We start from the raw sequence: 27,503 nt of genomic DNA on the forward strand, positions 1-27,503 counted from the left end.
TCAGCAGTACATGGGCTTTATTTACTTATTTATGATGCAGTTTCCTAGAAACTACAATGTAGCAGGAAAAGCTATATCCATAAATCCTAGAGATAAGAAACCCATTTTTGAAAGAAGTTGTATTTAAAAGGAATGTTTAGGGAAATCCTAGGGACTGATGCTATGATTTAAGGACTAGCAAATATTTCTTTCTGCACACTCCATCATTCGCCTCTGTCTTTCATTTTGAAAAGAGAGGTAACAGATTATTGGGTTGTCTCTTAAAGCCATATTCTTTCGGGCTTCCGGCTTTGGAGCCTTTGGTGCTAAACTGATAAAACATACAGATGCTATATATGAATGCTACATGATGAGATAAAGTGGGTGCCTCCACTGTTTCCCGCAGCAGCTGCTGGATTCCTTTATCTCTCAGCATCCATTTCCGGGATGCACTGATCTCAGAAAGCACCTTTAGAAGGCAGCGGGCCAATTCTGTATCTATGATCTCACTGTTGGGAATAAACACAGCCAGCACCACAAAAATGTAAACTACTATCTTATATCAGACATGGTGCAAAGATTTCCATGGGTAATATTTGCTAATCCTCACATTTCTATGACATAGTTGCTGTTATCAGTCATGTATTTCATACGAACAGGTGGAACTCCAGGTTCTGTTTAATTTGCTGGTGTTCATACATAGGCAGTATGTGTGAAGATAAGATTAGAAGGCAGGTAGGTGAACTCCTGAGTTCAAGCCTTTACCACCAGCTCACAGGTGACCCAATGAGGAAATAGCTCAAAAGATGTGTGTGAGCTCACTGGCATAACCAGTTTCTTTACAGCTTGTGACATCTCTTTTTCTTGGTTCTCTGGGAGGGTTCATGTTTGTCTTAAGATCCCAGGACATTTGAATCCCACATTTTTTGTATCATCCTCCTGAAGGATATGTATATCTTGCTGTGCATCTACTGAACAGTCAGCTTCATTGTGTTGTAATTTAGCTATTGGAGAAAAGGAGTAAAAATACCTAGGTTTCAGAGTTAAAGACATCCACAGACACACACTATGATTGAATTGCCAATACAAGCTAGTCATATATTTTCAATATAATCTGAAGGTGCCAGCAAAACAGAAATGATAGTATTTGTAGCATTGAGTGGTTTGATTTGGTCTGTCTCTGTGTGTACGTGTTTTCATGTGTGGGCAGGTGTGCACGTGCGTATACACATTAAGAGGCCGGAGACAGATGTTGACTGTCTTTCTCAGTTGCTCTCCGCTTTATTTTTGAGATAGGATCTCTCATTAAACTTCGAGCTCACTGATTTAGCCCTGGAGGCTGTCCAGTCTAATTCTTCAGCCCTGGACTTACAGGCTGGGGATGAAACTCAGGTCTTCACACTTGCTTAGAAGACACTTTACCTAGGGAGCCATCTTCTCAGCCCCTAGCTATGCTTCACAATGATATATAAATGCCGTTTTCATTGTTCCTCCCAGTTACTTCCACAAAGTTGAAGCTGCACAACACCACTCTTATCTATGTAAAGTAAACTAGCAAAGGCTATGAGACTCAGAGAGATGTGGTAGGGTAGATGTGAGTACAACTCGCCACATAAGAAGAAAGTGTTGGAATGATAATATTCCATTTGAGAATGTGCTTCTTTGGGGTCCAGCTTGAAGGACCATAACAATAGGCTCAATATTTTACATACTGAATATACATACCTGTCCCTTCAAACTATAAAAGAAGTGGAACTGGTGAGCTTCCATAGAAGGGTATTGATCATGTCAGAATTGGGCTTAGGAACATAAGCCAGTGAACTTACAAGATTTTCCAGTTACACTTCAATGTGCCTAACATTTTTGCTAAAATGGATGGGATTTTTGGATAAACACAAGTGTCTCATCTTTATTATTTGCCAGAGTGGGATACTTTGAAAATTATGGGTAAATTAGCATTTCGATAAATCCCTCCCCTGCCCTGCTAGTATTTTTCAAATGGTTGGTTAATATTTCACAAAAGTTGAAACTCTTTTGAAGTTTGACCTTTTTCTATACTTAACTAGAGATTTAAATTCCTCATTTCCCTCTAGGAACTTGGGAAGTAATTCATGCAATTAAACTCCATTTTCTACATCTCCACAACCTCCCCCTGTCACAGGCAGAACATCACCTATATTCACTTTGAAAAATAAAGTATTTGAGAGATTTGCCCCCAGGTAAATTACTCTTTATCTCTGTCTCCACCCCCTGTTGCTCTGTTAAAGCTAAATTCCTCTTAAAGGCAGTTTGACTTTTCCAATTAAGCCATTGACTTAAATGACTTCCCACTGACTCAAGAGAATATTCAGTTTTTCTTTCAGTACTTCAGTACTGATCAGCATCTGCAGTTTATGTCAGAATTTACAAACTAATACTCTAGCTAATGGCAAAAATAAACCGAAACATAGAGGTTCCATCAATCCTTCAGGCTCTTCTCTAAGCATTCCTCCACCAAACTCTACTACAAATATATGAGCCCAAACACAGCTTACTGACCATTTCTTTCAATGCCTTAACAGTTTTTTTGGGGGGTTGAAATTTTTAATTGCCTCAAATATGAATGTCTCCTTTAAAAGAGTTAGCAAAATTGAGATTAATGACAGAGTCATTCAGACTTATAAAAATAAAAATACAAACATATCATCATTGTTTATCTAATTTCATGGTCAAAGCAGGTAAAAGTTGTGGACTTGTAAGTATCTGCACATCAGGATTTGCTTTAAGATCTCTGATTATGATTTTTAATTAATAACATATAGTATTAGTCTAAAGAGTTATTTAATTTTAAAGAACTTCTTTCCCTTCTCAGTCTTCATTAAACAACTCTGATGTGATTTGGTCTCATTCAGGGAAGACAAGATGGTAGATGTAAAAATGGCTGTTAGTGCAATATCAGAATCATCAAGAACTTTCCATGTGCAAGGAACACTTCAAGATCTTAAAACTCTGATATAATTTTACTTTTCTGTAGTCATTCAAGATGCATTGTTATTTCACAGGCATTTTATCAATCAACAAAACAGAAGCATAAATAAGTTTAATAGACCAAGATCACATAACCAAGAAACCAGGACACTTCGTTCCAGTTCCAGGTTGTTGGTCTATAGTAATTATAACCATTGTGTAAGATGATTCACCCCACAAAAGCTCATGGCTCCAGATCTAACATCTTGTCTGGCAGACTGTTTCACTCCACTAATCTCCTTGCTTCCTGAGAACTGAAGCTCCTAAAACTTATGGTTAACAGGTCACAAACTACAAGTATTTCTGCTAGATTTTAAACAAAAAAAATCCATTAGACTTCTCATAAAGTCAATCAGTAACAGATAGCTACTGAGCACAAACAAGCAACCTAAGTGCTGTTGAGGGGCTGGGAATGTAGCCTTGTGGAGGCCCCTGGTCCCAGGGGAATCCCAGTGACATTTTTCCACAGAAGTATAAATATTCATCGCTTGCCCTGCATTCTTAATAAGTTGCAGGCATCATCACTAATACTCTACATACTGCTGAATCCTCACAGCCCCCACAACACTGGCGTAATTCTCTGATGAACATACTGAGGTGCAGAGAAGTGAGGTCAATTGTTCTTAGGTTTCCTATCTGTGGTGTCTATAAAGGGAAGAATGGCATAGACAACTACATCTGAATGCCCAGAACTCCACAATGCCTACTTTTCAGCCATTTTCTTTGTCTTTCCAGAGATGTCACCGGACAATTGTGTGTTTACAATTAAGCTGTTTAGTTGAGAAATCCATGTATGTCATACCAGAGATGTTTTCACATAGAATCACTCACACTTTGTTACAGACTAGCCCTCAGGGCACCTGCTGTCAAAAGTGCATTTAGCATTGTGTTATTGTATTAAGCCTCTGTGGAGAAACCCTCTAAGCAGTCTTCCTTGGGTATGCAGTTCAGTTATTCCTATATACCATTCTCTGGGTTGTTAAACTTAGTCAACTATGATCATAAGGATTCAGAAAACAATGATTCAATCTGTAATTGTTATCCTTTTCCATGACATTCTAGAATTTTATAGGAAATGACCATCAGATTTGGTTCTGTATTGCTTATGGAATCTTGTACATGTTCCTCTTTTCATTTCATCTGTTTCTTCAATTTCTATGCTCATTAATAAAAAAATGGACAACTTCCTGATTTGCAACCCGTAAACAAGTCTTCTAGCTGAGAAAAGCTACTGACTATCAAATCTTGTGAAAAAATTCTTATCATGGCCAAAAATAGGCAGAGAAAATGATAACACTGAAGGTGACAGCCATATATATCACTATAAACAATACAAACACAACATACACACCCAGCATATAAACATAACCCCAGGACCATTCACTAGTAACAATTTCATATATCACTAGCATAGAGTAATTTCCAGTTCAAAAGCAATTCCTCAAAATAGTTCTTCATCTGTAAGAGTGTCTTCTGATACACCATCCATTTAATATTTCACCAAGGAAGGAGTTTTTATTTGTCTACTTTAAAAGATCAGCTCCCACATCTGTTGATCCAGGACACAGTTGGCATGCATTGTAACAGCAGAGGCCACTTCAAATCTTGTGTTCCTGCCTCTAGTTTCCAATACAGATTTGAAACTGTAAGCATAGAGAACACAATTTGGGGGATACCATGCAAAAAATTCTAAAGAAAATTTACCTCCAATCACCTTGTTACCTTGTGTTCCTATTTTCTGTGATAGCTATAATACTCACTGATGCCCACAGCTGTTACCAGCTTGATTGCAAGTTCAGGAATTTCACAGTGAACAAAAAACGGTTCCAGAATGTAGCGTCCAAATGCCAGGGATATCACAGCAGTAGCTCCAGGCCTAAGAAACAATATATTGAGGTTAACTACAGAAAACAATAAGCAACAGTCTCACTAAAACTTTTTTATCTTCAGGTCTTACTATCTAACATGAGGAATCTATCTAACACAGAAATTTATTATGCTTAGAACTTTGTATTTCATTAAGTTGCCATACACTCCAAATGAAATATTGTCTATTCCAATAAAGGCTAATTTTTAAAAATCTTTGTGAAAATTAGTATTTATAATTATTCATTGCCAAAATGTGTCTAAATATTTAATGTTGACTCTTAATTTTCTAGTAAAAAGAAATCTCGAAGCCAAGTAAATATTTTGAATTTATGAAGAATATTTGTATATAGAGAATCACAGAATAAGACAAAATCCCAGCCTGAGAAGAGAGAAATCCAGACAATAAGTCATCCCACTTTACTTCTTCAGAGGGAAAAACGAATTTTCCATTTCATCTTCAATATGACTGCATATTGTTGCCACACACAAGGAAGTCCACAGAATTGCTAAACATCTCAAGTAAGAGTCCCTTTCAGCTTCTCTTCCTTCTTGTGGTTACTTAACACCCAGGCCTGATCCCTGGATTACCAGAAACCAACCGCTATCACCTATCTCCAACCTTGGTCTCCTATCTCCAGTCAGCACCACAAACATCGTAACTTTCTTCTCTCCCTAGAGACCCCTTTCTCTTTTCTCCAAAGGGGATGCTCTTGTTTCTCTCTATCACTTATAAAAGTCTTTGATTTGTAAAATGAAATCTGGTCGTGACATTTTGGTCTCCTTGAAACATGCTTTGGCCATGGTCAGGTCTTGCACATGCGCTCAGGTCCAAGCTTCCCTACCTCTTCTCTTGTCATCCTCCTGGGATCTAGATCTGAATCACCTCTGCCCAAAGCCTTTTCAAACAGCCGCCTTTGCTTCTGCCGTGAGCAGCACATGTAGGGCAGCTCGAATGCTCTACTTGTGGAACCAACATCAAATAGCTACTTTTTGTACTTTGTATTTCCATTCAGTCTTGGTCCAGAGAAGTGTCCTCAATGCTCTGCCTGGGTCAGATCTGTCTAAGTGTCCTCTTACACGGCACCAAGCCTGTCCCTTCCACACTGCTTATCACAGTAGGGTTTTTATTCTATTTAATGTGGTTCCCAGATTGAAACTCTTTCTCTCCACTTGACTTTGAATTCCATGGGAACAAGACTGTGTCTATTGCTAATCAGAATCTTATCCCAGTGCAGCGGCTAGGACAGCATCTGTGACACAGTAGAAACTGAACTTAACTTTAAAGTCCCCATCATGTTCTGTTGGGTGACTGTGCTAGAACTCATTTTGCAGGTTATTTCTGGCAATACAGCCTTAATTTGATAGTATAACTTTAACATTAGAGATCACAATTATTACTATTTAGATATCATACATATTACTAATAGAAGAGAAGCATTTATGTACTTAGGGAACCATGTCCTTCTTCATGTCATTTGTTATTTGGTCTATTTAAAAGACTACCCCAGCAGTGAGAGTCCAGTGTGACAAAAGGGAATACAAATGTATTTAAAAGCTTTTAGAATTTATTTAGGTAATTTAGCTACACACACACACACACACACACACACACACACACACACACACACACCATGAATAAATTCTTTCAAAATTAAGGCAACATCTGATTATCAGCTGTTTAGGAGCAGGAAATGTGGCTCATTCCAATTTAGATCTCTTTATCTTGCGATTTACCATTTGCAGCAATTTTCAGAAAGAATACTTAATGAATAGGCACTGTATCTGTCCATTGCAAATGGAATGATCACACTAATAGCAACACTGAGCAATTAGATAAAGTTCCACAACAAATGCATGGATGAAGATGGGGTGAAGTCGAAGGACATCAGGCTGGGAAGCTCAACAGCCTGACAGGCCAGCATTCTAGGTGTTCTTATTTCAATGCTGAGTTTGTTACATTCAAAATAACATGATTTTGGACTTTCTGGCACTCGTTAAGAAAGAATTCATATCCAGGATACACAGGGTGCCGATGTAAATTGAATGAAAGTTATAAAAGGTGTAAGACCTGATCTCACATACTTAAATTGGGAAAAATGCAACATAGTAGTTAAAGTATTAAATAAAATACAAGGTAACGAGTTCAAGGTCAAATGGGATTTAGAGGCTACTTTTGTTTTCAGAAGAATTAAGAGATGAAAATAAATGCCACAAACTAGGGATAAACCAGAAATTAACTGTTTAAAAGAAAGAAAGAAAGAAAAGCAAAGAAAAAAGAAAAAGGTATAAAGATAAACTTTGAAGAGTACCTATGGCTAAGATGACAGAGGGGATAGAGAAGTAAATTCCAGACAGGGGGATCTTAGGGAAACAGTGAAAACACTCCTTTATCATCATTTGATTCTAGCAATGGCTAAGCAGCAACGATGAACTGTCATAACCAATATGAAGCACGAAGCACTCTGAAATTTGTTATTAACCATCATTCCTGCTAAGGATCACTTGAGAGCTCCGCCTTCGTCACTTGTGTTCATGGAAGAATGAAAACTCACCTGAGATTTCAGCACCGTGTGTCCTATGTTTACAGGGAGAGCAAGGTTCCCTGATGATTCCTATTGAGCTCTGTGATCAGAAAGTGCAAGTCACATCCTGTGAAGCAGTTAGCACAAAACACCTGTGACACAGGCGGCGGGTGTGACATCACAGACTCCCCACAAAGTCGAAGGAAATTTGCTGTTCACAGTGACTTGGCGCTATTCAGTGCCAAGACAATCAGGAAGGGGTAGGGAGTCTTACAGCAATACAATCAAAAGATTTTCGCAACTACGGATCGCTGTTTTGTTTAATGTGAGGAAATGAATCACTCATGATATGTAAACTTGATCTTTTTTTTTTTAACTTTCTGTAAAGCATAAGACTTGATAATACCCTAAGTTCTTTGTCACAGACATTTCTTAGTCACAAGTAGTAAAGTTAAATGGCCTGATGACACAATCAACAATCAGAAAAAAACTCTAATCCTTGGTATATTAAATTGTGTCTGGTCAGTCAAAGGTGCAGTTCATCAAGGTGGATTTTGAAGTCTCACCTCCTCTCTAATAAATACCTTTCCTAGAAAAACATATATGAATTAAATTTGGAGCTTAAAGAAAACTTTTTTATGCCTTAGGGTTATCATGTTTCCTACAAAATCATATGACACACATTTGTAGTTAGTTAAAAATAGTCAAGATTATCCTGGAAAGTGATGAAATGAATAGGCTTATTGTCCCTTAATTGTTTCCACATCCTTACCGTATTATGAGCAGTTCCACCCAGACTCGGACAAAAGCTAGTAAAGGACCAAAGACCTCCAGAATGTATGTGTAATGACCACCAGATTTCTTTATGCTCGTACCCAATTCGGCATAGGACAAGGCTCCTGTGAATGGTTATAATAAAAAGGCACAAATTTGACACATAATCAAGCAGTCTTGTGACGAAATCCACACAGCAGTGTTTGGGTTACATGCCATGTGGCTACTTCTTTTGGCCAGAATGACCTTCTTCATGAGAACAGTCTTTATCTCATAACTGAGACCCACCACGTTCCTCTTTTAACTTCCTCACACTTGAGACCTGCCTCATGCTAAGAAAAAAAGAAAAAAGAAAAGCCAAAGACTGGAAAGATGGCTCAGAGCACTGGCTGCTCTTCCAGAAGACCCAAACTCGACCCTTAGCATCCACATGGTGACTCACACCCACCCGTCTGTATCTCTAGTTCCAGGTGATCCAATGCCCTCCTCTGGCCTCCTCCAGCACCAAGCAAGTATGTTGTGCATGCATACAGGTAAAATACCCATAGACAGAAAAATCAAATAAAAGGAAATGAAAATCAATGTAAGGAAAGGAATTTCATTCAAAATGGTAACTACAAACGTGGTTGTGAATGTGTGGTCAGAAACCAGAGAGCAGAGGGAAAAGACAAGACGGATGTCAGTGACATTGACCTATTCTTTGACTAACGACATCACTTCCTGCTCAGACAAGTTATGTACTCAAACTTACATCACTATGGTATTCAATAAATTTTAATAAATCATGTTTCTATGGCATATCAAAACATGGGTCATCTGTTCTTTGGGAAAAATGGGACTGCATGCCTTGGGAGACTTCAGTTAACTGATAGAATATGTCTTATCAGCAAAATGAATCTTGATTTGGTTGTTCTCTTCTCAGAAATAGTTATTATGAATGTTTTCAAAATGAACACCCAGGAAATTGAAAGAACAACTGTTTTACAATGAGATTCCATATGTACAGTCATGTATGTAATGTAAAATCAACTATAAACTAAGGTGTGCTTAGAAGTAATACTCAGATGGGATTGAGGAAGCTATTTGAACTCCCCAAATTCTAATTTTTGTCCCCTTTGAAGTGAAAAAAAAGTGGATTTTGATCTCAAAAAAGACTTGTGCATATAAAGGTGCTAAAGTGTACCACAGGAAGCACTGATTCTGACACAGCAAATGCCACACTGATGATATCACTATATTTACCAACTAGTTCACAGTTAATTAAGAAGGAAATAAAAATAAATCTTAATTTTATCAAAAAAGAAAGAACAAAAAAAACTCTGAATCCATTGCTTAGTGCTCAAAGGTAACATGGTTTCTGCCCAAGCACCTAAAGAGGTTCCACATGTGGAAAGTAATCACTGATCAGCAGCATCTCCTATAGAACACCCAAAATAAATATAATTTGGAAATTTAGTGAAGTCTGAGTGTCACTTACCTGATCCCTGAATTGAGCATTATCTCAGAGTCACTTAGGGAATGTTTTTAAAGTAAAGAGTGAACAAATAAGGAAAGACTTGAAGACCACACCTCAACGCATTCTCAGAGTCCAGACTCCATCCCAAAGAATGACCCAAGCAGCTCTACTGCCTTTTAATGCCAACAGATGCTAAAGTGATGAGCTTGCAGGTAGCTATTGAAGAACTTCTGGAGTATTTCATTAATTTAGAATTAAAGGTAACTAGCTCTAGTAAACTTCTTCTGAAAAAGTAGTCACCATGTTGGTAGGTTGTCCAGAAAAGCAACCAATATAACCTAGTTATTGGAAAGAGTCTTCAGCACTTCGGAATTTACTGTGAGGGAATCAATACCCAGACCTCTGTACACTTGGCCCCAGATTTAAATTGAGTTCTGGGAGAACAGAATTGTCATTGAAAGGTCTCAAGCTCCATAACTGTGTGCCCAGATGAAAAGAAGTTCAAAGCAGGCTATAAAAGTCCATGTGTTGACCTCAGTGCTCAAAAAGTTGTAAACCAAATACAGATGCTGCTCCCCTTACAGAGGGTGACTATGTCCCCCAAAACATTCAAAACACTAGTCAGTGGGAACTTCATTGGCCACACATAGCCTAGGCACCATCCTACACATTTGCTTTGAGCTAGACAAAATCATCCTATAAAAAGTTCATTTTGTAAGTGTTAAAATATCTCAAGTAATTTATTGAAAAAAAAATTCTTATCACCTACCACTGGAAGGTAAAAAAAAAAAAAAATCATATGCTGAACCATCTTAAGTTGGGGACTCTCTTGGTCCACATTCTAGATTTGTATTCTCTGAATTATAGAGCTTTAAAGTAAAAGAAATATTTTCTCCTTATACCTCGATTGCTTCCTATTTGTGAAGACTTTATGCCAAAAAAGCTCCCAGTAATTTAAGTGGAAACGATATGAGAGCACATCTCTGAAGTTAGAGCTCAAACTCACATTACACTCCCTCAGCTGCTCTCCATCATTTCCTGAGTTTCCATCAAGGGTGACAGACCTATATACAAGCATATTTTCACCATTCAAGTCAATGTGTCTTTAACGAGCTCAGCATTCGAGGTAATTTATTTTACAGCATCTGAATGACCATTGATTATGTGTGAAAATCAAATCACACAGTGCAAGCTGCCTGTGTAGAAGTATGCAAAGTCTGAGAAACTGGTTGTAGTTTTTCTGATTAGATATTGATTTATTCTAAATAGATCAAGTACTGTAAGATAATGAAAGCCTGGGGGTACACTGTCACTTAAGATCAACAACTGAGTTTCTCCTTGCTTATCTGTACCTGCATTTGCCAGAACCACTTTAATATTAATAATGGTAAGGATTCGGCTGGAGTTTTTGATAACTGCATTACTCTCAGGAATGAAGAGAACTGGAAAGAGACAGCACACAGCTGTCACCAAACATTTCATCAAGCATAATCTATTCGCATAAATTATGCCACCAAGTTTTCCAGATTCTTAAAGCAATTCCTCTATAGATCTTTCTATAGTAAGTCTGCTTTCAAAATTGTTTGAAATGCCTCCATCCTAGAAACAGATATTTGAGTTCTCTAGGTAGGTAACTCTCTCCAAACAGTGATTTAAAATACCACAAGACCTAAGCAGAAGGAATGAATGGAGCAAGAGTTAGCACTTGGTCCCAGAGTAACAAAGCAACTTTGAAGTGTGGGCTACTTTGGGACCAAAGTATAAATCAAATAAAAAAATAAAAATGACCGTTCACCATTTTGTCACCTTCACAATGAACTTGGGGAGTTTTATGTTGATTTGTCTTCCTGATCAAGGATCAATTATTTCCTCTACAGTATTAATCCTCAAACCAAAGAAACAAATTTTGAAGAGAAAAATAATAACCATAGTAATACCAGTTCTGGTCAGATGAACTTCAGTAAAAGAAATTATCTCAGTGGAGAAATTATCTGTTTCCCTAGAGACCAAGTAAATCACACATGAAGGAAGCAGATCCAAGGAGGAAAGACTAACACCCAAGTGAAGCCTGGAAACTCATACTGAGAAATTTTCTTAAAGGTATTAAGAAAAAAGTATAAGGGGAAAAAGTTGTGTCACTCACGGAGACTGAGTCACATCAAACACTTGCCTTTCCAAGGACTTTTGCATAATATGAGGAACGGACAAGCTTATGAATTAAAAATATTAAAAAGGCAAAGAGTGCCACCCATTTGTTAAGCTAATGAAACGTCTGTGACACTCTTTTGAACATCTAGTTCTGCATGTAAATAGGCCATGCTGGCTGCACCTCACAGGTGTTCCACCCAGCCAGCCAGCTGCCACAACGCTCTAAGCATGCCTCACAAAGCCCAAACCCTTGGCAGAGAGGGCTTGTTTGGCTTTCTGGGTCATCAAAGTTAGTTTTTGCTCTCATCACACCAGAGAAAAGTCATACAAGAGTCCGTCTCGGTCAGGAAAGGAGAGTATACCCTGAAGGAAAGAATCTGAGAGGATTCCGCCCAAGCCAACAGCGGACAGTGTGTTTGGGTAGTGCACATACCTGAACAACAACAACAACAAAAATTCAAAACATTTCCTGTAGCATTTGCCATTCACTTACTCCTCAGAAATAACCCTTTGCTTTCCCAGAGAGCCACACAGCCACACCCCCAGAGAAGAAGTGCACTCACCAAAAAGTGACAGTACTCCACAGGCAGACCAGAAAACCAGGGACATGCCCACGCTGCCCGTGTTCTGGAGTATGCCCTTGGGGGAGATGAAGATGCCCGATCCGATGACGGTGCCGATGATGATGGAGACCCCCCTCAGCAAAGTGATCTTCTTTTTCAGAACCACCTTCTCCTGCCCCGGTGGCTCTTGGCCCCCCATGGGGGGCAGCCTCCCGCTCACATTGCCCTGCAGGTAACCTCCTTTGGAGATGGTGGCCACAACTGGCTTTCTGACCATGGTAGTGTCACGCCAGGGGAGGGGAGTGAAAGAGAAAACAGGAGGGAAAACAAAACAAAACAAAACAAAACAAAAACAAAAACTTTCAACTTTGGTTTCTCTAGATGTGACTGATCACTGTTGAGTCTCTGCTACCTCTTTGCTTTCACTGACTGGCTCTGCACTCTGATGTCCACAGGTGAAACCCCAGAGGTGTGTTTTTGCCTTCCCGGCTATCTAATTATGCCTCTTAGTCCTCGGAGCACCTGTGTGGCACCGCACCGGCTCCAGGAGTCGGTTTGCTGCAGCCGCGGCTGCTGCCCTATCATTACACACCAGCTCAGCTTCCTCGTGGACTCCTATTTAAGCTACCGCCTGTCACACCAACTTACTGGGCTACAATGATGATGCAAATTCTCCAGGTTTGCATCAGCCACATGAGAAAGCTCCAGCTTGAGAAAGCGCCAGCATTACTCAGCTTTTTTTTTTTTTTTTTTTTTTTTTAACAGTAGCGGTGTGTGTTGCTCAACTGACCCAAAGCATTTCCCTGAACAAAGCATACTCTTAAAGAGGGGCTTAGCCAATCCAAAAGAAGTAAACTGGGAACAGACTTGTCCTGGTGACTTTAAGCAACTCAGCTCTCAGGGAGAAAAGAAAATGGAAAATGAAACAGGAAACGATTAGATTACTTCATTTTAAGGAGTTGCTTCTTAACTTTAGCGCGTGCATATAAACGTGTGCCCAACTGTTTTGACAATAGAAAGGTGCCTTAGGACTGCACTGTTTGCAATAGCAAAGTTTAGACTTCATAATTTGTATTCTACTTACTTCCCGGGTGTGTTTCCTAGCAACACTGTCACATCTAATATTTACAAAGCTAGAAACTTTCTGCACTCTAGAGCCGTGGCTGCACACAGCTCCACATGAACAGACGCAATTATTTCTTAAGACCAATAATACACTGGTATTTAAGATCGCCATCTGAGTTTGAGAAGTTGAAAGATCACAGTGACTGGGGAAAATAGTCATTTTCTGATTCTTGTCAGCACAGTGTGATTTCCTGAAGTGGAGGACTCCTTCATTTGCATGTTGCTCCATCAAATTAAAAAAGACTGAATCTTAGGCAATACTTGTAATTGCACGAAGGCACGCAGAGAGCAAAAGCTTGAGAAGGAATTCACAATAAAAGAGCTGGAGAAAGTGAGAGGATTAGAGGGTGTAATTTTTGGATCCATAAGCTATTGTGATTATAATTTAAAATGGAGTAAAATCAACAAGTACTAAATTTTAGTTAGCTCAAAGCCTTAAGTTCTCGATGACTGTAACAGAAGTATAGTGTCCATTTCATAAAACTAAAAGGATTTTTTTCTAACATTAGGAAATAATGAAATTTTGAGGACATGGAGTTATTTAATCTGATTTAGCGTTCCATAATGTGCACATGCCCTGAAACCTAACGCCCTATTATAATATACACAGCTTTCATTTTTTTGTCTGTCAGTTAAAAAGAAATTTAAACATATAAAAGTGCATTAAGATTGCAAAGCAGGGCTAAAATGTTTACATTGAAAAGATCAAAAGTAAACACTTAAACTTGAAACTTTCTGCTTCTAACCAAGTGTCTTATAAAAGCCAAATAAATACCAAGAGAAAAGGAATCTCAACTATATCAGCTTTGGCTCTGGGTCACTGTGGTTTGAATTTAATGAGGAGTCCGATGCCATCACTATCCTGAAGCTATGTTCAGACCCATGATTAAATATGCTTTAGAATCTCTCAATAAAAACAAGACACAGAAAATCTCTGTGGAAGAAAGATTGGCTGAAGGGGAGAGAGGGTGGGGGGTGACAGGGGTAGCAAATAACCTGGCTGGAGGGAAGTGGGGGAGGGGAGAGAAAGGAGGATGTGGGGGTGACAGACACAGGAAATAACCATTGGCAAGGAATCCTGGAAAATGTCAGAAGCATTCTGTTAGTCCTTACCTGAGAAAATGTGCATGACATGATTGTCTCATCACACAAATAACTGAGGCCACATGATTTCCCTTTGACATGACCTACCCCAATTTTGTGTAATTTGCTTTGGATATACAAATCAGCATTTTTACAAACCCCAAATTAATACTTTTCCTCAGCTGTTATGTATTTCAAAAAATAATAAATGGGAAATGGTCCTTATTAAATCTTGTCCAAATTCCTCGGAAAGGAAACAAAGGCTCCCTCCCCTCTGTTCCATTTCTCCTGTTCTTGCCCTGAACTTCCACTCATATAATTCTCCTGATGAATGAACTTAAGCAGGGGTGGGGAGCGTTGTCTCCTCAGAGGGGTATGTTAATTCTGAAGAAATAAGAGTTAAAAACCGACCATTAAGCCCCAGGCAACCGTGTCCTGTAACTGCCCGGGCACCACACTTTGGTGACTAAATTATAAATGGTTGGACTAGTAAAACTAGGGTACTATTCAGACAGGATGCTGGAAATATTCCAAAAGAGGAAAAATGTTCTTCCAATTTTAAATAGCATTCTCCTCCTTAGCAATTTTAATAGGTGTTCATGGAGAAAAAATTCTGAAATTATACTAATAGCCAAGAAGGTGGTACTCTCTCACATAGGACTAAGACTGAAGCTTTCTTTAAAAACCGCACATAGCTAATAAAAACCCTTAGTGTATCTCTTTGAACTACCTACAAACTTACAAAAAAATACAGGTTTCAAAGCAAGTGTTGAAATTACCTTTAAGGTTAGCAAGGCTTTATAATCACCAGTGTTAACCTTATAATCTAAGAATTTGGTTGGTCTTCAAGTATGTATATGTCATAAAAATAAATTCAAAGCAAATAAGTTTATTGTCTTTCTCCTGCTTTTGGTGCTATTTGGAACATTTTAGAGATTGTTGATGAATACTTACTTAGTGTTTACTATGCTCAAGGATGGTCTCAGTTTCCTAAAAGTATCTCATGTGTTGTGGTAGTTAACATGTTATGCTAAAGATGTCAGCCCCATGTGTACAAATACAGCTGTATAATTTAGGTGTGGCCAACCACACAATCACTTTTCCAGTTGCAGTGTATTGGAATGTGATCTGAGCTAACATATTTCTAAGTAGAACTAGAATTACCCTTTCTTATTTGTTGGCAGTTGTAATGACAAGGATGTCAAGCATGTCTCTGGCTGTGTCGCAAAGGTCCCCATGGAGATACTTACAGCCCCAGCATCACAGCACTATGTCTTCATTGCCAAGAAGACTGGACTGGTGCTGAATCCTGAAGATCTTCCATTGATCCTATCAGCTACTGGGGGCTCCTTACTAGGAATGCTGACTGGGACCCCACACAAGTGTCAGTCACCCATGGAGGGTGGGGATGAGTGTGAAGGCTCCTCATTAGAGCTTCGAGAAACAGGTTGCACCATGTGACAGCCATTAGTCAGATGTGGTTTCCAGTTGTGGAAATGTGTTTACAATTTAAAGTATATAATTAAAGTAAAATTTAAATATAAAATGACTTCCATAAGAAAGAGATTACATACTCTCTTACATATAAATTTGGAGAGTCTTCAATATAAAATAGATAAGACATTTTTTGATTTGTTATGTTTGAAACAAAATCATTATTGACACTTCAAAGAATAAAAACTGAGTGCAATGAGCAGAGAGAAAAGCTCAACTGATTTTTGTACATATCACTGTAGTGTAAAAGCTAACATTTTTTTCCCTCTGTAAATAGCCAAGTAATAATTATTTTAGGGTTTATGCTCATCCTTTTTCTCTGTACTTTGTTCTTCACTTATGTATGTAAGTGTGTGTGCACATGTGTTACAACCTTTTCAAAAGGCAAAGCTCTGTCTTAGCTTCTGTACAGTTTTCAGCTGTTCGTCTGGCAGCATCTGGACTGCAGTCAGGATGAAAGAATACAAAACCATTGCAATGGCTTGTAGTAGGGATTTTTACAAATAAAGTTTTATTGAAATACACCCATAGCTGCTGATTAATCTATTTCTAAAGCTGCTTTCACATCTCAACAGCTGGCCCATTGCAAAAGAGATGAGTGGACCCCAAAGTGGAAATGTTTATTTACCTCTTTCTTATGAACACACATAGGGACTCACCAGTGTTTATACTTACTGTCTTCTTCTAATACCTGTCCTTCTGTGTTCATTGACCAATAGTCCTAAAAGGAAGGCATGTCCTGACTTGATCATTCCCTCTGCCTGAAGTTACATCACTTAATGTACTTATTTTGCTAACTTACACACCTTAATAGTTACAATAAATTAATATTTATCATTTTTCTCTGATCTTTATTCCATTGGGTGTTTCCCGATATGAATGCTTAGTCTGCTATCGAGTAGAAATCACTGAGTCCACTTTATAACCATTAAGCCCAGTACTGTAAGCATATGTGTTTATAAAGGGAAAGGAAAAGGTGGAGCTCTGGGGCAGGGTGGGGAAGGGAAAGAGCTAAGTCATGATTGGTCGTGCTAAAGGGTGATTGTAAGATACAGAAATGAAAACTATAGCTATATCAGAGTATTACTTAGAGATTTGGAGAAGAACAACAGAGGAGAAAACAAATTACACTAGGAAGAAAACTGTTGTCCCTGAGGAACAAGAAGGAGCACTCCTGGGGGATGATAAAAAACAAGGCCATCTGTTCATTTCTTAATCCTTTTAGAATACCATGTTCTTACTGATTGATAACAAATAACACAAAAGCAGAGTATGCTGGAAAGAAAGACAAAATAACGTAAACTAAAAAGTGATCAAATGGTTTTTAAGGTGCCTTTACTTGGGGAAAAGGGAGGTGAGACATTATTTCCTTAGACTGTGTGGTTATTGAGCTGTGTTAACAGTGGAAGATGAATCACTGAATGGAAAGAAATAGTGGGAGAGGACAGAGGGACAGGAGATGAGGAGGAAGGAAGGAGAGAGAGGAGGGCAGGGATGAGGAGGAAGGAAGGAGAGAGAGGAGGGCAGGGATGAGGAGGAAGGATAGAGAGAGGAGGACAGGGATGAGGAGGAAGGAAGGAGAGAGAGGAGGGCAGGGGATGAGGAGGAAGGAAGGAGAGAGAGGAGGGCAGGGGATGAGGAGGAAGGAGAGAGAGGAGGACAGGGGATGAGGAGGAAGGAGAGAGAGGAGGGCAGGGGATGAGGAGGAAGGAGAGAGAGGAGGGCAGGGGATGAGGAGGAAGGAGAGAGAGGAGGGCAGGGGATGAGGAGGAAGGAAGGAGAGAGAGGAGGGCAGGGGATGAGGAGGAAGGAAGGAGAGAGAGGAGGGCAGGGGATGAGGAGGAAGGAAGGAGAGAGAGGACAGGAGATGAGGAGGAAGGAGAGAGAGGAGGACAGGGATGAGGAGGAAGGAAGGAGAGAGAGGAGGACAGGGGATGAGGAGGAAGGATAGAGAGGAGGGCAGGGGATGAGGAGGAAGGAAGGAGAGAGAGGAGGGCAGGGATGAGGAGGAAGGAAGGAGAGAGAGGAGGGCAGGGATGAGGAGGAAGGAGAAAGAGGAGGACAGGAGATGAGGAGGAAGGAAGGATAGAGAGGAGGGCAGGGATGAGGAGGAAGGAAGGAGAGAGAGGACAGGAGATGAGGAGGAAGGAAGGAGAGAGAGGAGGGCAGGGGATGAGGAGGAAGGAGAAAGAGGAGGGCAGGGGATGAGGAGGAAGGAAGGAGAAAGAGGAGGGCAGGGGATGAGGAGGAAGGAAGGATAGAGAGGAGGGCAGGGGATGAGGAGGAAGGAGAGAGAGGAGGGCAGGGATGAGGAGGAAGGAAGGATAGAGAGGAGGGCAGGGGATGAGGAGGAAGGAAGGATAGAGAGGAGGACAGGGGATGAGGAGGAAGGAAGGAGAGAGAGGAGGACAGGGGATGAGGAGGAAGGAGAGAGAGGAGGACAGGGGATGAGGAGGAAGGAAGGAGAAAGAGGAGGGCAGGGGATGAGGAGGAAGGAAGGATAGAGAGGAGGGCAGGGGATGAGGAGGAAGGAGAGAGAGGAGGGCAGGGATGAGGAGGAAGGAAGGAGAGAGAGGAGGACAGGGGATGAGGAGGAAGGAAGGAGAGAGAGGAGGACAGGGGATGAGGAGGAAGGAGAGAGAGGAGGACAGGGGATGAGGAGGAAGGATAGAGAGGAGGGCAGGGATGAGGAGGAAGGAAGGAGAGAGAGGAGGGCAGGGGATGAGGAGGAAGGAGAGAGAGGAGGACAGGGGATGAGGAGGAAGGAAGGAGAGAGAGGAGGGCAGGGGATGAGGAGGAAGGAGAGAGAGGAGGACAGGGGATGAGGAGGAAGGAGAGAGAGGAGGACAGGGGATGAGGAGGAAGGAAGGAGAGAGAGGACAGGAGATGAGGAGGAAGGAGAGAGAGGAGGACAGGGATGAGGAGGAAGGATAGAGAGGAGGGCAGGGGATGAGGAGGAAGGAAGGATAGAGAGGAGGACAGGGATGAGGAGGAAGGAGAGAGAGGAGGGCAGGGGATGAGGAGGAAGGAAGGAGAGAGAGGAGGACAGGAGATGAGGAGGAAGGAAGGATAGAGAGGAGGGCAGGGGATGAGGAGGAAGGATAGAGAGGAGGGCAGGGATGAGGAGGAAGGAAGGAGAGAGAGGAGGGCAGGGATGAGGAGGAAGGAGAGAGAGGAGGACAGGGATGAGGAGGAAGGAAGGAGAGAGAGGAGGACAGGAGATGAGGAGGAAGGAGAGAGAGGAGGACAGGGATGAGGAGGAAGGAAGGATAGAGAGGAGGGCAGGGGATGAGGAGGAAGGATAGAGAGGAGGGCAGGGATGAGGAGGAAGGAAGGAGAGAGAGGAGGGCAGGGGATGAGGAGGAAGGAAGGAGAGAGAGGAGGGCAGGGGATGAAGAGGAAGGAAGGAGAGAGAGGAGGGCAGGGGATGAGGAGGAAGGAAGGATAGAGAGGAGGACAGGAGATGAGGAGGAAGGATAGAGAGGAGGGCAGGGGATGAGGAGGAAGGAGAAAGAGGAGGACAGGGGATGAGGAGGAAGGAAGGATAGAGAGGAGGACAGGAGATGAGGAGGAAGGAGAGAGAGGAGGACAGGAGATGAGGAGGAAGGAAGGAGAGAGAGGAGGACAGGAGATGAGGAGGAAGGAGAGAGAGGAGGACAGGGGATGAGGAGGAGGAAGGAGAGAGAGGAGGGCAGGGGATGAGGAGGAAGGAAGGATAGAGAGGAGGGCAGGGGATGAGGAGGAAGGAAGGAGAGAGAGGAGGGCAGGGATGAGGAGGAAGGAAGGATAAAGAGGAGGGCAGGGGATGAGGAGGAAGGAGAGAGAGGAGGGCAGGGGATGAGGAGGAAGGAAGGAGAGAGAGGAGGACAGGGGATGAGGAGGAAGGAAGGAGAGAGAGGAGGGCAGGGGATGAGGAGGAAGGGTGGAAGGGAAGAAAGGAGAGCAAGAAGGAATGAGGAAAAAAGAACGAGAGATAAGGGAAATAGGGATGAAGGAAAGAAAAGCCAGAGAAATGAGAGTGAGAGAAAGAAAACGAGAGAAAAAGAAAGAGTGGAGGAAGAGAAAGAGGGGAGAAAAAGAGAAGGAGGAGGAGGGAGGAGAGTGGGAGAGAGAAGAGGAGGAAGGAGCAAGAAAAAAAAAAGAATAAACTGAGCAAAGAAATCCATGACTTCTGAGCCATAAAAATTAAAAAAAGTAATACTAAAAACATCAATAATTCTAAATTATAGTGAAGAAAGTTAATAAAAGAGGTTAAGAAAAAAGCAAGGCAAAGTTTAAAATGACTAAAATAAGTATCCAAATATATAAATCATATACTAGTATAATTAAATGGATTAAATTTACCCATTATAAGGCATAAACTACATAGTTTTTTTTTTATAATAACAACATCTACCTCATTTTAAAACTAAAACATGAAATTAAACAAGATAACTTTGTCAAAAAATTATCCAGGAGGAAAAGAGTCATCAGGCAGATAAAAAATCTTTACGCACTGGAGAACACAGCCTGGGAGGTTTGGAAACACACATGATGGAAGTTCGAGGAAAGTGAGTTCATAATCATGGCTGCAGTTCCTTACGTTTCCCTTAAATTCATTAAACCAACAAGAAAATCAATTACGGATTGCAGCAAAGTTCTTGTTTGATCCACTTCTCTTCTTCCCCCCACCCCACCCTTTTCTTCTTATCCTTGAATTTATGGTATGCTTTGCATCTCAGATCCTCTCTAAGGATAAACTTGGACTATTGGGGCCACAATTCCCATGGAAGTAGAACTTCATAATTGCTAGAAGCAAACATCCCTAGAAGAACACTAGTCGATGATTCCCTGATCTGAGATTGTGAAAGTCTAACACTCTGGAATGGAGCTGAAACTTAAGGCATACTTTACCTTCTGAGTTCATCTTGCAGGATCACACTGCTGAAATTATATATATATATATATTTTTTATTTTTATTTATTTATTTATTTTTTGTCTGCTCCCATCTACTCCATCCTCACTCCTGTCCCTCCTGCTTCCTCCACTCCTGACTGGTGTTCCTGAAAGCATTTCCTTAGCAAATCTTTTGTATTTGATTTCTCATCTTATCATCCTTACCTAGAGAACCTTGCTCAAGGTAGTTGCTACTGGGGTTGTCTAAAATGCATCCTCTGAGGGAAGGAACCCGGGTTTACTCACAGCTGGTCACTTGGCAATAATGCCTGACTCACAAACGATTGTTGCCAGCTTTTGATAGGCTGTGGAGTTGTTGTTTCCAAGACTTTCACCTGGAAAGAACAACAGGATAGATTTACAAAGGGATGTATTCTCCTGTGAAGTCTCTTTATTTAGGAGTACTAAAGGTAATCCCTTTAATAATAGCAGTAAGACAAATCCAGAGTCAATTCTGTCCTTAACACAGTATATATGTGCACTGACTAACCTTTTCCATTAGACAAAAGATATAACTAAAGCATGAAAATGTAATGATGTGGAGAAACATGGATGAGCTTTGATGTAGAAATAAAATTGAATCAGTGCACATACCATACAATAGACATAAAATCATGGTAGATCAGTTTAAAAACAAAATCACAAATGTTCTATTATAAAAACATGGTAGTATCCCCTTAGAATACATAGTACAGATCTGTCTAACTAACAAACTCTCAGGAAAAGTAACCTTCCCATGTTTAATTCTAAATCCACATAGCAAAACACAAGTTAGAAATAAAATGGGAATGATACACTTAGCACACAGTCAAATTTTTCTAATCTCTTTAAATTTAACTTTGTCACACAATGTGTTCTCATTCCATTCTGCTGCTGTGACAAATACCATGGCCAAAAGCAGTTTGGGGAGGAAACGTCTTATTTCAGCTTACTAGAAATAGTTCATCATGGCGGGAATTCAGGGCAGGAAGTCAATGCAGGAGCCTGAAGCAGGAACCACAGAGGATTGATGCTTGCTGCCTTGCTTATAGCTTCATGCTTAGCTAGCTTTCTTATACAGTCCAGTACCACCCATCCAGGAAGTAACGCTGGCTTGGCCATACTCCACCGAAGAACCCAGACCATCTCTCACAGACGTGTCATATTCTGACCCAAACAAGGCAATTCCTCAACTAAGTTTCCCTTCTCAGATGACTCTAGGCTGTATCAAGTTGACAGTTAAAACCAAGACACAAGGAAATAAGTAAGTGAAAAACACGATAGAAAATTAGCATTTATACCTATAGAAACATGCTCAACCTTATTCATACCGAGAGAAAAATAATTCCACAATTGTGCACATCCTCAGTCACCCATGAATATGGCCATAGAGATGTCTTCTTGAAGCTGAATCTATCTTCCAGGCATTATCGGTGACTATGGGAGTCCAGCCCCTCGATAGTCCCCTCCCAGGGTCCAGGAAGAATCTACAACCAGCTGATAATTAATCTTTGATGAAAAGAAATGAATCTATGTACACAAAACTCCTTAGTTCATACACTTTATTATTCTGTGATAGTTCTCTCTCTACACAGCTTCTATTCTGCTCTCATGTCTAGCTCCTTTCTTGCCTGATTTCTCTATATTTATCTACTGTCCCCTCTAGGTTCTATCTTAGTTCCTTCATCTAGTTCTGTGCCTTCTAGGTTCTCATCTATCTAGTTCTTTCCCCTATCAGCTCCTCTCCCATCTCCTTCTCTCTCATCTGGCTCTTCCTCATCTTGTTCTTCCCTATCTGGCTCTTCCTCATCTTCCATCTCGTTCCTCTAGTCCTCTCTTCTAGCCCTTCAATCTAGTTCTTCCCCATCTCAGTTTGTTCCTCTCAAGTTCTTACCCATCTAGTTCTTCCATTCTCTTTTTTCTTCTTCGTCCTGTGCCCTGGAAGTCCCAGTTTATATAAAGGGAGGGTCCAAGCTAAATTGTGTAAAGCTATTACTTAACGTCCACCTCACCTAGGCGGTGTCTCCTTGTGGAATTTAAGTCAGGAGACTTGCAGGTGGCCTGTTATCATTGCTATCCTTGGAAGTTGGGCGCCTACTTGGGTGGTGTTTCCTGTAGTCCTTGAAAGTGGCTAAAGGAGATAATCTGACTCCAGAGAAAGCCTTTCCTAAGGCTATTCTCCAAATACCTGGAATGTGTATGTCCAGAGAGTGATCAGTCCACACTGTTAGCCCTTCTTAGGGAAAAGTCAATTGGGAAAACTATGAAGGCACACATGATTTTCTTTCTTTTTTTTTCTTTCTTTTTTTAAATTTTATTTTATTTTATTTTACAATACAATTCAGTTCTACATATCAGCCACGGATTCCCTTGTTCTCCCCCCTCCCACCCCCCTCCTCTTCCCCCCAACCTACCCCCCATTCCCACTTCCGCCAGGGCAAAGCCTTCCCTAAGGACTGAGATCAACCTGGTAGACTCAGTCCAGGCAGGTCCAGTCCCCTCCTCCCAGGCCAAGCCAAGTGACCCTGCATAGGCCCTAGGTTTCAAGCAGCCAACTCATGCAATGAGCACATCCTACTGCCTGGATGCCTCCCAAATAGATCAAGCCAATCGACTATCTCACCCATTCAGAGGGCCTGATCCAGTTGGGGGCCCCTCAGCCATTGGTTCATAGTTCATGTGTTTCCATTTGTTTGGCTATTTGTCCCTGTGCTTTATCCAACCTTGGCCTCAACAATTCTTGCTCATATAAACCCTCCTCTTTATCACTAACTGGACTCCCAGAGATCCACCCGGGGCCTAGCCATGGATCTCTGCATCCAGTTCCCTCAGTCATTGGATGGGGTTTCTAGCAGGACACTGAGGGTGTTTGGCCATCCCATCACCAGAGTAGATCAATTTGGGCTGTCTCTCAACCATTGCCAGCAGTCTATTGTGGGGGTATCTTTGTGGATTTCTGTGGGCCTCTCTAGCACTTTGCTTCTTCCTATTCTCATGTGGTCTTCATTTACCATGGTCTCCTATTTCTTGTTCTCCCTCTCTGTTCTTGATCCAGCTGGGATCTCCCGCTCCCCCAAGTTCTCTTTCCCTCGACCCTCACCCTTCATTACCCCCACTCATGTCCAGGCTATTCATGTAGAACTTTAAGTCCCTCAAAAAAGAAATTGAAGAAGATGTCAGAAAATGGAAAGATCTCCCATGCTCAAGGATAGGCAGGACTAACATAGTAAAAATGGCAATTTTACCAAAAGCAATCTACAGATTCAATGCAATCCCCATCAAAATACCAACACAATTCTTCACAGACCTGGAAAGAATAATACTCAACTTCATATGGAAAAACAAAAAACCCAGGATAGCCAAAAGAATCCTGTACAATAACACAACCTCTGGAGGCATCACGATCCCTGACTTCAAGCTCTACTATAGAGCTACAGTAATAAAAACAGCTTGGTACTGGCATAAAAACCGACATGTGGACCAATGGAATCGAATTGAAGACCCTGACATTAATCCGCACACCTATGAACATATAATTTTTGACAAAGAAGCCAAAAGTGCACAATGGAAAAAAGAAAGCATCTTCAACAAATGGTGCTGGCAAAACTGGATATCAACATGTAGAAGGCTGCAAATAGATCCATATCTATCACCGTGCACAAAACTTAAGTCCAAGTGGGTCAAGGACCTCAACATAACTCCAGCTACTCTGTACCTCCTAGAAGAGAAAGTAGGAGGTAGTCTTGAACACATTGGCATAGGAGATCACTTTGTAAATATAACACCAGTAGCTCAGATACTGAGAGAAACAATCAATCAATGGGACCTCTTGAAACTGAGAAGCTTTTATAGAGCAAAGGATACGGTCAACAAGGCAAAGCAACAGCCTACAGAATGGGAAAAGATCTTCACCAATCCCACATCTGACAGAGGACTGATATCCAGAATATATAAGGAACTCAAGAAATTAGACATCAAAATGCCCAACAGTCCAATTAAGAAATGGGCTATAGAACTAAACAGATTTTCATAACAGAATACAGCTGATATATAACAAGCCAAGTAACACCAAAAACTCCTTGGGATTTGGCTTCCTCTGGAGGAATTCCCTGATTCCTCCAGGTGGTGACTTTGCCATAACCAGCTGAGTTCTTATGATATATTCCTGCGGCCTGCAGCAAGGCATCATGAGATCAGCATCCAAAAGACAGTGACTGGAATGAATTCTTACATGTTACATATTTTTAATGATGAATAAAACTTACTTAGGGGAGAGAGGAAGGAAAGAAGGGAAGTTCTTCAGAGGAGCACAGTTTATAGGCTTAAATTGAATGAGAAAAACCATGCATGGTGGCTCACCACATAAACCAAGGCCTCTAGAGGCTGATACAGAAGAACTTCACCTAGTCCAAGACTAGCTGAGGTTATATAGTGGTTGTCCTGGGCAACAGAGTGAGAAAACAAACAAAAGAGTGAAAGGATTAGAAAATGTATAGCTTTTTCTATTAATGCAATCATTGATTCAGGCAAACAGAAGTCATCATGAACATCACAAACCACTGGATAAAACTTGGTTGCAAGAGAATATTCATGTAATTTTGAATATCTGTGCAGAGATTATCCATAAATTTTCAAAAGAGAAAACTTATCTTTACAACAGAGAGGTCTACTTATCCTGTCTCAGGTAACCACAAGTAATTGCTTGACATTGATGACTGACATAAAAATATTAATAACCCAATAACATGTATGTACAATTCGTGTCAAAAATGTTGAGCCTGAATCAATGAGAGAAAGCGATAGAAGAAATTCAGAACATGAGGAAAATTCAATCAACAGATTGTCTAGTGTCTTCAAAATACTCAATATAATGAAAATGAAAGGGGAAAGAATAATCTATATTTTAAAAAGCTGGCATAATAAAAACGAACTTCAGAAAACTTAAACTTCAAATATTAAGAAAATAAGCTTGAGGAAATATGAATAAGAATTATAAACCCAAGTGATATGTGGAATTACTATGAGTTTTCTTACATGATCATAAAACTGTGATTGCATAGGAAAACACTGTTACAAACGTACATATAAAATATGTACAACATATACAATTTAGTGACAAATGGCTTACTTAACCCAATGTGTAAGTACAAAGGAGACAAATGCCATACACTATTATAGTTTTAACAAAGGCTTGTAAACAGCACTTATCATAATCCAAAACCAAAAGATTTATTGTCAAAAGTACAATGAAGTTCTAAGCAGTTTATTTAAAAACTTAGAGATCACCTACTTATTAATTAATTAAAATTTGTGAAACATAATGTGCACTAATATTAACTAATGAAAGAAGGGTAAAAATTGCACGAATGCATGAACATGACTGTGCATGATCTCTGCATAGATGGGCTATTATGTAGCTACTTCCTGTAAATTGAAACATTGTCTTCTGGGGCAAGAAGAAAATTCATAAGACTCAAGAAGTAACAAAATTTACAAGACTCAGAAAGCTCAGAAAGTTATCAGGTTCACAAGGTCCCTCCCCAAGTCAGGAAAGCAGTAAAAGTTGCTGAGAAGAAGCAATGTTGAAGTGGGGCTGTTCCCCAGTCCTGCAGAGATTTCCAGGAATGGAGTTTCCATGAGTCATCACCCTTGCTTGAGTGGCCTTTTCCTGCATAGAGCTGCTTTTGAGCCATTGAGCTCCTGCATGTAACCTTTTATCTATGCTCCTATAAGTAAGCTCAATAAATTCACAGACTCACTAAGTCAGATTTGAGAGGATGCATTTCTTTGGTCTATCATCAGCCATAGCTTGGGTGAATAGATCTCCCAATGAAAAGTCACACAAGGAGAGGATAAGAAGAGATAACTTTTGACTTGAGACAGTATTTGTTCTATCTGATATTTGATTCTTAAATGGTTAAATCAATAATTATTTTTAACAACAACAAATAATTTTAAAGAGAGCAATGAAAAAGTGAGAAGAATAAAGAGATGGATGGGATAAACACCAAAACAAGTATAAATGCAGTATTGAGAAATCACAAGAGTGACAACCACTTTTCTGAAAGCTGGCAAATTAATCATGTGTTGGGCAGTGTAGATCAAAGTAAAAGCAGACAAGACAGCAAATTTTAAAAGAAAGATACACATGATAACTATCAACAAATACAGACTTGAAAGTATAATTGCTACGAATGCAACAGAACTTGTTAAAATACTAATCTAAAATAATTTTTAAACCTATCATTACTAATATGAACCAGAATAAATAGAAAAATTGAGTGAATTTTTTTACTAATTAGAATTAATCAATAGTTTAAAATTACATTTCACAGTACATGAAGATTGGGAAATTTTACAAGGGTCCCTATAAACAGTTCAAGGATATACAATTCTTAACTTATGTAAACTTCTACTCCAAATAATACACCATAAAAGACTCCTTTTCATAAAGGCATGTTTAGTTATATATCAAAAGGTAGAAAAACAGTAAAAGCAAGGTCAATGAGAATCCAACTTTATTTAAAGCAAAGACAAATGTATGTTTTACTGCTGATAATAAATTATTT

At 40.2% G+C, this 27,503-nt stretch overlaps 1 protein-coding gene across 1 annotated transcript in view; it reads right to left on the reverse strand.

Moving 5' to 3' along the window:
• Positions 1-12,939, reverse strand: part of Slc7a11 (solute carrier family 7 member 11) — a 79,657-nt gene extending 66,718 nt beyond the window's left edge. The window contains exons 1-3 of the mRNA XM_052730152.1: positions 12,318-12,939; positions 8,149-8,275; positions 4,746-4,861 (exon numbers count right to left, since the gene is read on the reverse strand). Coding sequence (XP_052586112.1) covers positions 4,746-4,861; positions 8,149-8,275; positions 12,318-12,594 — 520 coding nt within the window. The 5' untranslated portion in view covers positions 12,595-12,939. The remainder of the gene's footprint in view (positions 1-4,745; positions 4,862-8,148; positions 8,276-12,317) is intronic.
• Positions 12,940-27,503: the final 14,564 nt, after the last annotated feature.

This window comes from Peromyscus californicus, unplaced genomic scaffold, assembly GCF_007827085.1.
Source record: "Peromyscus californicus insignis strain IS unplaced genomic scaffold, ASM782708v3 Scaffold_9__1_contigs__length_137607984, whole genome shotgun sequence".
Lineage (NCBI taxonomy): Eukaryota > Metazoa > Chordata > Mammalia > Rodentia > Cricetidae > Peromyscus > Peromyscus californicus.